The sequence below is a fragment of the Hyperolius riggenbachi genome, chromosome 7 (genome assembly GCF_040937935.1).
Source record: "Hyperolius riggenbachi isolate aHypRig1 chromosome 7, aHypRig1.pri, whole genome shotgun sequence".
NCBI lineage: Eukaryota > Metazoa > Chordata > Amphibia > Anura > Hyperoliidae > Hyperolius > Hyperolius riggenbachi.
Window position 1 is genome coordinate 10,448,645 of NC_090652.1, and position 14,409 is coordinate 10,463,053.

Below are 14,409 nucleotides of genomic sequence, written 5' to 3' on the forward strand. Positions count from 1 at the left end.
ATAGGGTTACTGTGTTATTGTGTAGTTAGTACTGTAGTACTGCAGTCAGTGCTAGTATTTGTTAGCTTTCTACAGAACTGCTGTGCTGTGAGCAGTGCCAGTGTGACAGTTAGGGCCTGATTCACAAAGCGGTGCAAACTTTTTCGCGGACTTTTGCGCGCGCAAAGTGCCGCGATTCACGCGATCGCGGACTTTTTGCGCGCGCAATTTGCCGCGATTTGCGCAAAAGTCCGCATTCGCGCGAATCGCAGCACTTTGCGCGCGCAAAAGTCCGCGAAAAAGTTTGCATCGCTTTGTGAATCAGGCCCTTAGTGTGCATTAGTGTCTTCTCCTCTGCTGTCTGACTGTCACTCGCCACATGCCACGTCCGACATGCTCCTGGCACACGTTACACCTGCTGCTGCTGCATTGCCCTGCTCCTGCTGCCTGTGCAGCTCCCACTGCCAGGCCAGGGTGCCACAGGCCACTGATACCACCTATATTTAACCCAAAACACAACTGCTCTGTAATTTTTGGAGGTGTCTTGGCTGAAAACTGGCATGTCCCAGTTGTGCGGTTGGACTTTGGACACAATGTGGGCTGCACGAGCGCTGTCTGGAACCTAAACCTGATGTTAATTGACAGACATTTTTTTTGGGGGGGGAGGGGGGGGGGATTTTAAGTCCCCACATCATCAACTAGTGTTCCACTTTACAAACTAATGATGCTACATGCCTCATTTATCCTAAAAAAACGCAAAACGCAAATTGCGCACGCAAAAGTCCATGAACGCGTGAATCGCAGCACTTTGCGCGCGCAAAAGTCCGCGAAAAAGTTTGCACCTCTTTGTGAATCAGGCCCTTAGTGTGCATTAGTGTCTTCTCCTCTGCTGTCTGACTGTCACTCGCCACGTACCACGTCCGACATGCTCCTGGCACACGTTACACCTGCTGCTGCTGCATTGCCCTGCTCCTGCTGCCTGTGCAGCTCCCACTGCCAGGCCAGGGTGCCACAGGCCACTGATACCACCTATATTTAACCCAAAACACAACTGCTCCGTAATTTTTGGAGGTGTCTTGGCTGAAAACTGCCATGTCCCAGTTTTGCGGTTAAACTTTGGACACAATGTGGGCTGCACGAGCGCTGTCTGGAACCTAGGCCTGATGTTAATTGACAGACATTTTTTTTTTTGGGGGGGGGGGGGATTTTAAGTCCCCACGTCATCAACTAGTGTTCCACTTTACAAACTAATGATGCTACATGCCTCATTTATCCTAAAAAAATGTTTTTAAGGCAATTTAGAGGCCACTTCCGGGTTTTCTATCCAGATATCCAAATCCGGCGGATACTGGGGTCGGATATCCGATTCGGATCAGAAAATTTTGAACTCGGATATCCGACCCGGGTCATCCGGATTTTGATAAGGGGTATCCGAGCAGCACTGCATATGACTATGGAAGTGATTAGATTGCTAGCCCCTCTGAGGGACAGTTAGTGACTAGACAATATACAGCGCTGTGTAATATGTCAGCGCTAAAGAAATAATAAAACCTTTCAGCGCTTTACAATTGAAAAAGTACCAAAAAGTAGGCAGAAAAGTACTCTCAAATCAATTTTAGGTATTTTATTGCTTGCTGGGGATATAAAAGGCATTTTATTGACAAGCTTGACTTTTTAAATATGCATGTGAAGGGGGTATACTACGAACATTTTTTAAATTATAAGCTTGTAAATAGTGATGGACGCAAAACGGAAACAATGCACCTTTATTTCCAAATAAAATATCGGCGCCATAAATTGTGATAGGGACATAATTTAAATGGTATAATAACCGAGACATACGGGCAAATAAAATACATAGGTTTTAATTACGGTAGCGTGGATTATTTTAAAGCGATAATGGCCGAAAAGTGAGAAATAATGATTTTTTTTCCATTTCTTTCTTATTATTCCTGTTAAAATGCATTTAGAAAAAATAAATCTTAGCAAAATGTACCACCCAAAGAAAGCCTAATTGGTGGCGGAAAAAACAAGATATACAGGGGTTGGACAAAATAATGGAAACACCTAACATTTTGGCATCATAATCTTTGAACATGTTTTAAGCAATCAAAACTTGACATATGTTACATTTTTTTGTTTATTATTTTTGTTATTTGATATGTTTAATTAACATAATAGTTTTTTTTTTTACAGATATTTAAACAAAAGTTGGTTATAATTTATAAAAATGGCAGATCTCTCAGACTTTCAAAGAGGCCAAATTGTTGGTGCTCGTATGGCAGGCGCTACTGTAACAGAAGCTGCCCGAATGCTTGGCATTTCAAGAGGTACTGTCTCAAAAGTAATGACTGCCTTTGAAAGAGAAGGAAAAACGTCCTCAGCAAAGCACAGTTGTGGCCGAAAGTTGAAGTTGTCTGAGAGAGACCATCGGACTATTAGAAAAGCTTGTAAGACCACGGCTCCTAAAATCACTGCAGAGCTGAATGAACACCTACAGAACCCAGTTTCCACAAAAACTGCAATTAGAAAACCTCTGCTCCCAAAGACAAATATTTCAAAGCGTTTAGAGTGGTGTAGAAACCACCAGAATTGGTCCCTTGAGCAGTGGAAAAATGTGATTTTCTCTGACAAATCATCGTTTACCTTATTTCCGACCTCCAACCAAGTGTACGTTTGGAGACAGCCATAAGAAGCATTTCATCCAGACTGCCTTCTCTCAACCGTAAAACATGGCGGGGGTTCTGTGATGATCTGGGGTGCTATTTCTTGGAAATCCGCCGGGCCAATGATTTCCCTTCATGGAAGAATTAACAGCCGAGACTATTTAGGAATTTTGGGCGACCAAGTTCATCCTATGGTTCAAGAACTGTTTCCGGAGGGGAATGCCATCTTTCAAGATGATAATTTCCCAATCCATACAGCTAGAATTGTTAAAGAATTGCACAAGGAACATTCTGATGAAGTTGAGCATCTCATCTGGCCACCACAATCCCCAGACCACAACATTATTGAGCATTTATGGTCGTTTTTAGAGATTCAAGTAAGAAGTCGATTTCTGCCGCCATCGTCTCTAAAAGAACTGGAGGGTGTTTTAACTGAAAAATGGGCTAAAATTCCTTTGGAAACAATTCACAATTTGTGTGAATCAATTTCTCGGAGAATTGAGGCTGTAATTGCCGCAAAAGGTGGACCTACATAGTTACATAGTACACCAGCCTGGTCCCTGAAATATCCCTGTTGATCCATAGAAAGGCGAAAAAACCCTTACAAGGCATGGTCCAATTAGCCCCAAAAGGGAAAAATTCCTTCCCGACTCCAGATGGCAATCAGATAAAATCCCTGGATCAACATCATTAGGCATTACCTAGTAATTGTAGCCATGGATGTCTTTCAACGCAAGGAAAGCATCTAAGCCCCCTTTAAATGCAGGTATAGAGTTTGCCATAACGACTTCCTGAGGCAATGCATTCCACATTTTAATCACTCTTACTGTAAAGAACCCTTTCCTAAATAAATGGCTAAAACGTTTTTCCTCCATGCGCAGATCATGTCCTCTAGTCCTTTGAGAAGGCCTAGTGACAAAAAGCTCATCCGCCAAGCTATTATATTGCCCTCTGATGTATTTATACATGTTAATTAGATCCCCTCTAAGGCGTCTTTTCTCTAGACTAAATAAACCCAGTTTATCTAACCTTTCTTGGTAAGTGAGACCTTCCATCCCACGTATCAATTTTGTTGCTCGTCTCTGCACCTGCTCTAAAACTGCAATATCTTTTTTGTAATGTGGTGCCCAGAGCTGAATTCCATATTCCAGATGTGGCCTTACTAGAGAGTTAAACAGGGGCAATATTATGCTAGCATCTCGAGTTTTTATTTCCCTTTTAATGCATCCCAAAATTTTGTTAGCTTTAGCTGCAGCGGCTTGGCATTGAGTACGATTATTTAACTTGTTGTCGATGAGTACTCCTAAGTCCTTCTCCAAGTTAGATGTCCCCAACTGTATCTCATTTATTTTGTATGGTGCTAGACCATTGGTACGACCAAAATGCATGACTTTACATTTTTCAACAGTGAATTTCATCTGCCATGTATGTGCCCATATAGCCATCCTATCCAGATCCTGTTGCAATATGACAATCTTTCTGATAGTTGATGATTCTGCACAGTTTTGTATCATCTGCAAAAATAGCAACATTGCTCACTACTGCATCTACTAGGTCATTCATAAATAAATTGAAGAGCACTGGACCCAGAACAGTTCCCTGTGGTACCCCACTGCTAACAGTCTCCCATTTTGAGTACGATCCATTGACCACAACTCTTTGTTTTCTGTCCATTAGCCAGTTCCCTATCCATGCACACAGACTCTTCCCCAGTCCTTGCATCCTCAACTTTTGCACCAGACTTTTGTGGGGAACAGTGTCGAAGGCCTTTGCAAAGTCCAAGTATATCACATCTACAGCATTCCCAATATCCATATTAGCATTGACTACCTCATAAAAGCTGAGCATGTTAGCCATATTAAAATATATTTTGTTGATTTTCAAGGTGTTTCCATTATTTTGTCCAACCCCTGTAGATCAATTCATTGTGATAAGTAGTGATAAAGTTATTGTCGAATGAATGGGAGGTGAAAATTGCTCTGTTGCATAAGGTGAAAAATCCCAGCGGGCTGAAATGGTTAAAAATGTGTGCTGGCGCTCATTGGGCCTGATTCACAAAGCGGTGAAAACTTTTTCGCGGACTTTTGCACGCGCAATTTGCCGCGATTCGCGTGATCGCGGACTTTTGCGCGCGCAATTTGCAGCAAATTGCGCGCGCAAAAGTCCGCAATCGCACAAATCACGGCAAATTCGCGCACAAAAGTCCGCGAAAAAGTTTGCACCGCTTTGTGAATCAGGCCCATTGCCTCGTCAACCATTTCCTGATGGCCGTAGTCTAGTGTGTGTTGAGGACTGGGACCCACTAGCACGTTTTTGGCAGTGTTTTCGCATTGCTGACAATCGCTGGGGATTCCCATAAAATTCAATTGCCACTGAAAGAGAGTGGTGGGGAACCTATTAGTGCGATTGCGATTAGGGGCAATCGAAGGACACGTTGCATTTTGAGAGCGTTTGCGCTCAATGCTAAATATATAAGTGCTGCAAAAGCGATTTTGCAGCGATTTGGGGGCTGAGCGATTACAATTGAATAAAACTTTATTATACTTACCAGGTGTTCCGATTTCCTGCTTCAGTCCATAGCCCCAACCCCTAAAGGATGTGGTCACAGGTGCTTCTCTGATTGGTCATAGAGAAGCATCTATGACCTTTTCCTTTAGGGGGCGGGGCTGCGGACAGAAGTTGGAGACCTAGTAAGTATTATAAAAACTTGCAAACCGCTATTCAGAAGCGCCGTACAGTTTACTGTAGAGCGCTTCTAAGTGTCGGGTAATCGCACTGCGGCAATTTTAAAGCACTGCAGTGATTCCTAGTGTGTTCCAAGCCTTAGGGTCTGTTCACACTATGTAAGTTGTGTTGCACATCCTGAAAAATAGGATCGCACCATCGACAGTGCAATGCGATATGACACATACCGTCCATAGACATATGCTATGCTGCAGCCGTTACCCCGTATGTCGTCCGGTAACTCACAGTTTGCTGAGCTTTATTCTGCTGCACTGCTAGCTCAACAATGAGAAAGCACCATTACAAATATAATTGCATCACATCGTGATTATATTGTCACCGTACTACCATGGATTCAGAGCCTCAATCCTAGCCAACTCCATAACGTGTTTACTGAAATAAAGCTGTTTTTATCAGTAGACATTGCCTATACATGTGTGATGCAGCAGTGAATAGGTGTAAATTTGTGGATATAGCCATAGGTTTCAACGTGGCCGAGTGGAGTGTGGTTTCATGTAAGCAAGATCTTTATATATATATATATATATATAAAGCTTACCTGTGTGACGTCTTCTTCGTCCGTCCCTGGCGCCTTGCACGATGCGGTCCACACGGTGGTCACGTGACTACAAACACTTCCTCCTTCCGGGTTGAAGGAGGAAGTGTTTGTAGTCACGTGATGCGCGTGGAGCGCATCGTGGGAGGCGCTGAGGGACTGACGAAGAAGACGTCAGACAGGTAAGCTTGATCCCCCACCCCGCACAGGTTTACTGGGAGATATCCGGATAGCAACTATCCGGGTTTCTCCCGGATTCGGATTTGAGCATCCCTAGTCGCCACTAATGATCCAATCTTTTCACCCAATCTCACCATTTCTATGTAATACAAGGCACTGTCTTAATTATCCATTCAGTATATTCACTCAATTTACACTTATACTACATAGACTTGGTAAAATTGGATCAAAAAGATTGGATCTTAGTGGCCACCCTAAAGGGGGCCACACTCCATACAATTAAAAGATCCAATTTTTCACCAATTCGATCATTTTGATCAGTTGTCCTAAAAAATCAAGAGCTTTTCTTTGTTTTCGATCGATAAATCCGATCGAATTTCCTGGTTTTTTCGATTTTCAGTAGATTGGACATGTTGGAAATTTCAGACCAACTTTATCAAGAGTTGTATGGAGTGTGAGGGATTGTCAATTACTTGATGTACAGTTCCAAACAAGCTTTCAACTATTTTAATCATGATTGGGGAAAAAATAAACATAGGTGTGTGGTACATTGGTCATATTTTTAAATTGTTACAATCAGAAAAATTGATTGCTATTCTTGAATTGGACAGATATTTAAAAAATCGTATGGTGTGTGGTCACTTTTAGTCTCTAGAAGGGAGGTGTAGATATAGACGGACTGGGATGGGGGAGTGAGCAGGCAGCTGTGGGTTCCTGAGGAGGAGATGACATCTCTGAATTGAGGCAGTTGGTAATTTCCTATTTTTATTTTTGTAAATATAGCAACATTTTTTTACAAAATTTTTGTACGCACAATTTGTTTAAAATAATGTTCAGCTACATGCGTGGAGAACAGTGCCTGATCGTAAGTGCAAAATAGTTATGAGTTTTATGTTCTTGCATTGTCACATCTCCCACCAGAGTTCCAATGCCCACAAAACTGCGAGTGGACCGATGGACGTTCAGTTTCATGGAGCTGCTGAATGACCAGCGGGGCCGGAGGGAGTTTCTGCAGTTCTTGGAGAAGGAATTCAGTGGTAAGCGCCAATATTCTTTTATAGTCATAGTTTTGTGCTTCCTGCAGTCTGTCTGTTGTTAATAGTTGTCCCTCAGAGAAGCTCACAATCTAATCCCTACCATACACATTATAGTCTAGGGCCAATTTAAGGGGGAGCCAATTAACTTATCTGTACATTTTTGGGGTGTGGGAAGAAACCGGAGAGCCCAGGAAAAAACCCTTGCAGACACGAGAAGAACTTGTGCAAATAGTACCTTGGCTGGGATTCAAATCGTGGACCCAGCACTGCAAGACAAGAGTGCTATCCACTACACCACTGTGCTGTCTGCACTTCCTGTTTCTATAATCCTGATCATCCACACTTCCTGTTCCTTTAATCCTGATCGTCTACACTTCCTGTTCCTTTAATCCTGATCGTCCACACTTCCTGTTCCTATAATCCTGATTACCCACACTTCCTGTTCCTATAATCCTGATTACCCACACTTCCTGCTCCTATAATCCTGATTACCCACACTTCCTGCTCCTATAATCCTGATTACCCAGACTTCCTGTTTATATAATCCTGATCATCCACACTTCCTGTTTCTATCATCCTGATCATTCACACTTCCTGTTTCTAAAATCCTGTTTGTCCACTCTTCTTGTTTCCATAATCCTGATCTGCAGCCCTGTGTCTATGGGCTTGCAAATAGTGCAGTCGCCCAGGGAGCCGGATTGAACGGTGGGGGGCAGCGGCGGGGGGAGTGGGCATAGCTGTTACAACTACTCATCTTCTGTCGCCAATCCCCTGCAGCCTCTTTCTTCTTCCTGTCCCAGCCTAGCATTCATCGTGTTGGTAACAGCACCTCCCTGTGATGACTACTCAGCATGTAATCACAGGGGGCGCTGTTACCAATGTGAGTGGCGGCTGGACAGGAAGAAGATAGATGCTGCGGGGGATCGTTCGTGGAAGGTGAGTTGTAACAGCTATGCCCACTCCCCCCGCTGCTGTGCCTATCTTTGGGGCACCTACCTATCTAACCTATGCTCGGGGCATCTACCTATCTAACCTATACTCGGGGCACCTACCTATCTAACCTATACTCGGGGCACCTAACTATCTAACCTACACTCGGTGCACCTACCTATCTAACCTATACTGTTGGACCCCCTTATCTAACCTATACTGGTGGCAACTATACAAGCTACCCTATACTGGGAGGGACCTATAGCTGGCTTACTATACTGGGGGCAACTAGACCTGGCTAACCAGCTGTAGATGTCATAGAACGTGAGGTGCTCATCAAGGCATCTGCATAACTTAACTACTTCAGGTTTAGCAATATGTAAACTTGGCTGTTTATTCCAAACTAGTGGTGTACCTACCATAAGGCTGCAGGTGCTCACGGCACCGGGTGTAGCCATGGCTAGTGGTGCCGCTGTGATGCTCAGTCACTGTGTCCTTCCACCCGGGACTTTTTCTCATAGTTCGGGCAACATTTGGGAAAACAGCAGCAGGCAGTGCAGGGGACTGTACTACTTCCTGCAGTAGATGTAGCACTCCTCCCCTTCCTGTTCTGTGGGCAATGTGTCTCCTCGCTCTCTACACACAGCCTGCAGTGAGTGAATGTGCAGAGCAGCAGGGTGAGTAGAGAGAATGATTGCTGTGCTTAAGCTGGGACATTAGCAGGGAGAGGTGGCAGGAGGTGTTTAATGCTTCAGAAGTTGCCTGTCATTAGTAGCCATGTGCACTGGCTGCTGTAATACCATTGTGCCCTGGACTATTGATTATTTATCCTGATCAGAGTAATTAATCAATATTGCAGGGCAGTATGCTGTTGCAGAAGCCAATGATGCAGGTGCTGACAGCTGACTTCTGTAGTGAGCAGAGAAGCAAGCTCCAGGCAATTTAGATTAGCTTGATTGCTGGTAATCTTATCTCTTTTCCAAGCTCCCCCTCCCACCCTGTTGTCTTCCCCCATAACCCTTTCCTCTTTTCAGATTTTTAACAGCACGTCCCTGCCAAACATCACTGGTGATGTCTGCAGTCCTGGTGAGAGGTCTTCCTGCCATTTCTCCCCTCCCACCAGGCTCTCTGCCTTGTGCCACTACATCTTTATCTCCTCCTCCTCCTTCTATGCATCACCTCTCTTTCGTATGTCCCCTTTTTCTGACTGTCCTCAGAGGAGCTCACAATCTAATCGTACCATAGTCATAGTCTCATGTCCTACCATATTATTATTATGTATTTATATAGCACTGACATCTTCTGCAGCACTGTAAAGAGTACATAGTCATGTCACTGAATGTCCTCAGAGGAGCTCACAATCTAATCCTACCATAGTCATAGTCTAATGTCCTACCATATTATTATTATGTATTTATATAGCACTGACATCTTCTGCAGCACATTACAGAGTACATAGTCATGTCACTGACTGTCCCCAGAGGAGCTCACAATCTAATCCTACCATAGTCATAGTCTAATGTCCTACCATATTATTATTATGTATTTATATAGCACTGACATCTTCTGCAGCACATTACAGAGTACATAGTCATGTCACTGACTGTCCCCAGAGGAGCTCACACTCTAATCCTACCATAGTCATAGTCTAATGTCCTACCATATTATTATTATGTATTTATATAGCACTGACATCTTCTGCAGCACATTACAGAGTACATAGTCATGTCACTGAATGTCCTCAGAGGAGCTCACAATCTAATCCTACCATAGTCATAGTCTAATGTCCTACCATATTATTATTATGTATTTATATAGCACTGACATCTCCTGCAGCACTTTACAGAGTACACAGTCATGCCACTGACTGTCCTCAGAGGAGCTCACAATCTAATCCTACCATAGTCATAGTCTAATGTCCTACCATATTATTATTATGTATTTATATAGCACTGACATCTTCTGCAGCACATTACAGAGTACATAGTCATGTCACTGACTGTCCTCAGAGGAGCTCACAATCTAATCCCACCATAGTCATAGTTTAATGTCCTGCCATATTATTATTATGTATTTATATAGCACTGACATCTTCTGCAGCACTGTACAGAGTACATAGTCATGTCACTGACTGTCCTCAGAGGAGCTCACAATCTAATCCCACCATAGTCATAGTTTAATGTCCTGCCATATTATTAGTATGTATTTATATAGCACTGACATCTTCTGCAGCACTGTATAGAGTACAGAGATTCATAACAGTTAGCTCTATCCACATCCTGACGACTCCTTTTCCCCAAAAATCCTAAAATTTGCAAAATTTCCTGACTGTGTTGTAAGATTTCAATGTAAGATGAGATCGAAAATTATCATAGTGGCAATACGTCACTATCGTGCAGCAGTAGGAAAGAACAGCTGTTGCAAAGAATCGTATGCTACACTATCAGTAGCGTGCGTAGCGTGCGCGAGGTACAGTTAAGTTACTGTCATTTATTTACGCAGATAAGGCCAATTAATTTGCGCACTTTCAGCACATTAGTCATAATGAATCTGAACCTTGTATAAAACTTATGTGGAGGGCTAAAGAGCCCAAAGGATTGATCTCCTATGGAGTTCTTGGCTCTGCCATCCTCCAACACAGAGTCTCAGTCCTCCTGCTGCAGTCACCAGGCCAATGAAATGATTAACTGTAAAAGGAATAAGCCCTATGCTCAGTTTACACTATGCACACTTTACCCACAATGCACCAGTGCTGAATATGCAAATGATCTTTTTATTTTTTCTTAGAGTTTTTTAAAATTGATTTTCTCAAAAACTCAGACGTTCTATTCGAAACTGTTTTGTTTGACTTGTTCCCATTTTCATGCTGTTTGTGTCGGCAAGTCGTTTGTACGTCGGACATTCGTAAGTCGGGGACTACCTTTACATGAAAGTAAAATGTACTAATGTGGTAGTTCTTCTCCGGTAAGTTATTGACGCTTTTGAAACTGAGAATTGCTGGTTTATTCTGAACCTCCAGTTTTCCCGTAGGAAAAGGCGTGGTTTGGCGTGAATTGGTGTCTTGTAAGATGATATGACTCCTAATGGGATTTTCTGTCTGTTTATAGCTGAAAACCTTCTGTTCTGGGAGGCCTGTGAGGATTTGCGGTATGGAGAACAGTCCAAAGTGGCGTCCACAGTGCAGTCTGTATATGAGTAAGTAACCTCTAACCCAGGGGTCTCAAACTCGCGGCCCGCGGGCCATTTGCAGCCCTCGATACAATATTTTGTGGCCCTCGCCGGCAAAAGCTTCCTTATAATTCGCTTCAGTGCTATTAGGTAATCCGCCGCATCCCCGCCGCTAAACGAGGGCTGCAGAGCCCCCAAATCGCCCGGGGGGCAATCCGCCTCCATTTCCTGGAAGGGGCAGAGCTTTCAGCTTCAGCTCTGCCCCTCTTGACGTCAATCGCCACCTCTCCCCGCCCCTCTCTGTGAAGGAAGAGTGAGAGGGGCGGGCAGAGGCGGCGATGCGCCACGATTGTGAAATCCCTTATGCGGCCCAGCCTCATCCTGATTTTGCCTCCTGCGGCCCCCAGATAAATTGAGTTTTAGACCCCTGCTATAACCCTCTACACAGAGCCGGCCTTTGGGGGTGGCAAGTGGGGCAATCGCCCCAGGCCCCGCGTCTGAGGAGGCCCCGCACCCTCTGCAGTGCTGGGGAGAGCGGGCATAGTTGTTAAGACTCACGTGTCTCCGATGCTCACAGCTACCATCTATTTCCTCTCCCAGCATCTGTGTATTGGTAACAGCGCCCCCTATGATGACGTGACCGCATGTCACCACAGGGGTAGCTGTTACCAATACGCAGATGCTGGGAGAGGAAATAGATGGTAGCTGTGAGCATCGGATGAAGACACGTGAGTTTTAACAACTATGCCCGCTCTCCCCAGCACTGCAGCCACCTTGCTATCTAACCTGTACTGCTGGGCACCTACCTATCTAATGTATACTGCAGGGCATCTACCTATCTAATCTATACTGCAGGGCATCTACCTATATAATCTATACTGCAGGGCATCTACCTATATAATCTATACTGCAGGGCACCTACCTATATAATCTATACTGCAGGGCACCTACCTATATAATCTATACTGCAGGGCACCTACCTATATAATCTATACTACAGGCTGGCACCTATCTAATCTATACTGCAGGCACCTATCTAACCTATACTGCAGGCTGACATCTATCTAATTATACTGCAGGCACCTACCTATCTAATCTATACTGCAGGGCACCTACCTATATAATCTATACTGCAGGGCACCTACCTATATAATCTATACTACAGGCTGGCACCTATCTAACCTATACTGCAGGCACCTATCTAACCTATACTGCAGGCTGGCACCTATCTAATCTATACTGCAGGCACCTATCTAATCTATACTGCAGGCACCTACCTATCTAATCTATACTGCAGGCACCTATCTAACCTATACTGCGGGCACCTATCTAATCTATACTGCAGCCACCTTCCTATCTAATCTATACTGCAGGCACCTATCTAATCTATACTGCAGCCACCTTCCTATCTAATCTATACTGCAGGCACCTACCTATCTAATCTATACTGCAGCCGCCTTCCTATCTAATCTATACTGCAGGCACCTTCCTATCTAATCTATATTGCAGGCTGGCACCTATCTAATCTATACTGCAGGCTGGCACCTATCTATCTAACCTATACTGCAGGCTGGCACCTATCTAATCTATACTGCAGGCTGGCACCTATCTAATCTATACTGCAGGCTGGCACCTATCTATCTAATCTATACTGCAGGGCACCACCCTACCTAATTATACTGCAGGGAACCTACCTACCTATCTAATCTGTACTGCAGGGCACCTACCTGTCTAATCTATACTGCAGGGCACCTATCTATCTAATCTATATGGCAGGCACCTATCTAATCTATACTGCGGGGTACCTACCTAACTAATCTATACTGCAGGCACCTTCCTATCTAATCTGTACTGCAGGGTATCTACCTACCTATCTAATCTGTAATGCAGGGCACCTACCTGTCTAATCTATACTGCAGGCACCTATCTAATCTATACTGCAGGGCACCTACCTATCTAATCTATACTGTGGGGCACCTACCTATCTAACCTATACTGGAGGCACCTACCTATCTAACCTATACAGAGTGTGTGCTTCCACAACGTGTGTATCCACAGCATATATCTCTAGGCCCTGCATATGACACTCGCCCCGGGCCACGCGTACTCTAAGGCCATCTCTGCCTCTACACAATTATTACCTCATAAATAGAACTAATTAAAATGTAACATTTACTAATTTTACATAGAAAATAGAACGAAACTATCAGAGCTGCCTGTCATATATTAATAGAACTCTAATTCATGAACTAGGAGTCTTTAGTGAGCATCTTTAGAGAATAATTCTCCACCCCATAGTTAATAACTGCAATAATATATTACATAAAACCCCTAATAAAATAACCCAACATTATTATTATTATTATTATTATTATTTATTGTATTTATAAAGCGCCAACATATTACGCAGCGCTGGACACTTTCACTTGCTTCACTTCCTAGCGGAAGCTTTTTCAAGGGAACAAAGTGCATAGGTGCAAAGGTGCAATTACATTAAAACAAAAAACAAAGATTCATATAGCGTGTCCACTCATGTCATGATTAAGGGTCTTGATTCACGAAACCGTGATAACTTATATCACGGGCGTTTTTGCTCACATTTTTGCGTTTGCGCATGATTGCAAATTATCACACGCAGTCGCAAATTTTCACGCAAAAACAATATTTTCGCACGAAAATTGACGATTGCGCGCAATAGTTTGCGATCATGCGCAAACACGAATTTCACGCAAAAACGGCCGTGATATGAGTTATCACGGTTTCGTGAATGAAGGCCGAGGTGGGAAAACCTCACCTGGGATAAAGAGTTATGTGAATAGGGCCGTGAGTGAACACTGGTTGAGGCCTGGAACTCACTACAGCGCTTTTTTGAGTGTTTAGGGAGCGCTTTAAATCGCTAGCGCTTTCCCTAAGTGCTCTGCCAATGTAAATAGATGTAACATTGACAGATAAATAGCAAGATTGCAGGACATGCAGCATTTTGGGAGCATTTGCGCTTCAATGTAAAGTATATAAGTGACGGTAAATCACTCATGAATCGCTACGCAGAGCCATTTGTGTGTGATTTTACATTACTGCAAAATGTAAAAAAATAAATAAATAAATTGAAAGGACCAATCAGAATTCAAATCGCAAATCGCTATCACAATAGCTGGCAAAACGCTTACAC

The 14,409-nt window shown here is 43.6% G+C and overlaps 2 protein-coding genes across 3 annotated transcripts in view; both read left to right on the forward strand.

The window, feature by feature from the left end:
* The window catches only part of RGS11 (regulator of G protein signaling 11), a 216,460-nt gene that overhangs the window by 146,811 nt on the left and 55,240 nt on the right, over nucleotides 1-14,409 (forward strand). For both annotated transcript variants that reach the window (XM_068243575.1, XM_068243576.1), the window contains exons 13-14: nucleotides 7,027-7,142; nucleotides 11,180-11,267. In XM_068243575.1, the coding sequence (XP_068099676.1) occupies nucleotides 7,027-7,142; nucleotides 11,180-11,267 (204 nt within the window). The remainder of the gene's footprint in view (nucleotides 1-7,026; nucleotides 7,143-11,179; nucleotides 11,268-14,409) is intronic.
* LOC137524086 (NXPE family member 4-like) overlaps nucleotides 1-14,409 on the forward strand; it is a 405,433-nt gene that overhangs the window by 65,902 nt on the left and 325,122 nt on the right. The window lies entirely within an intron of this gene.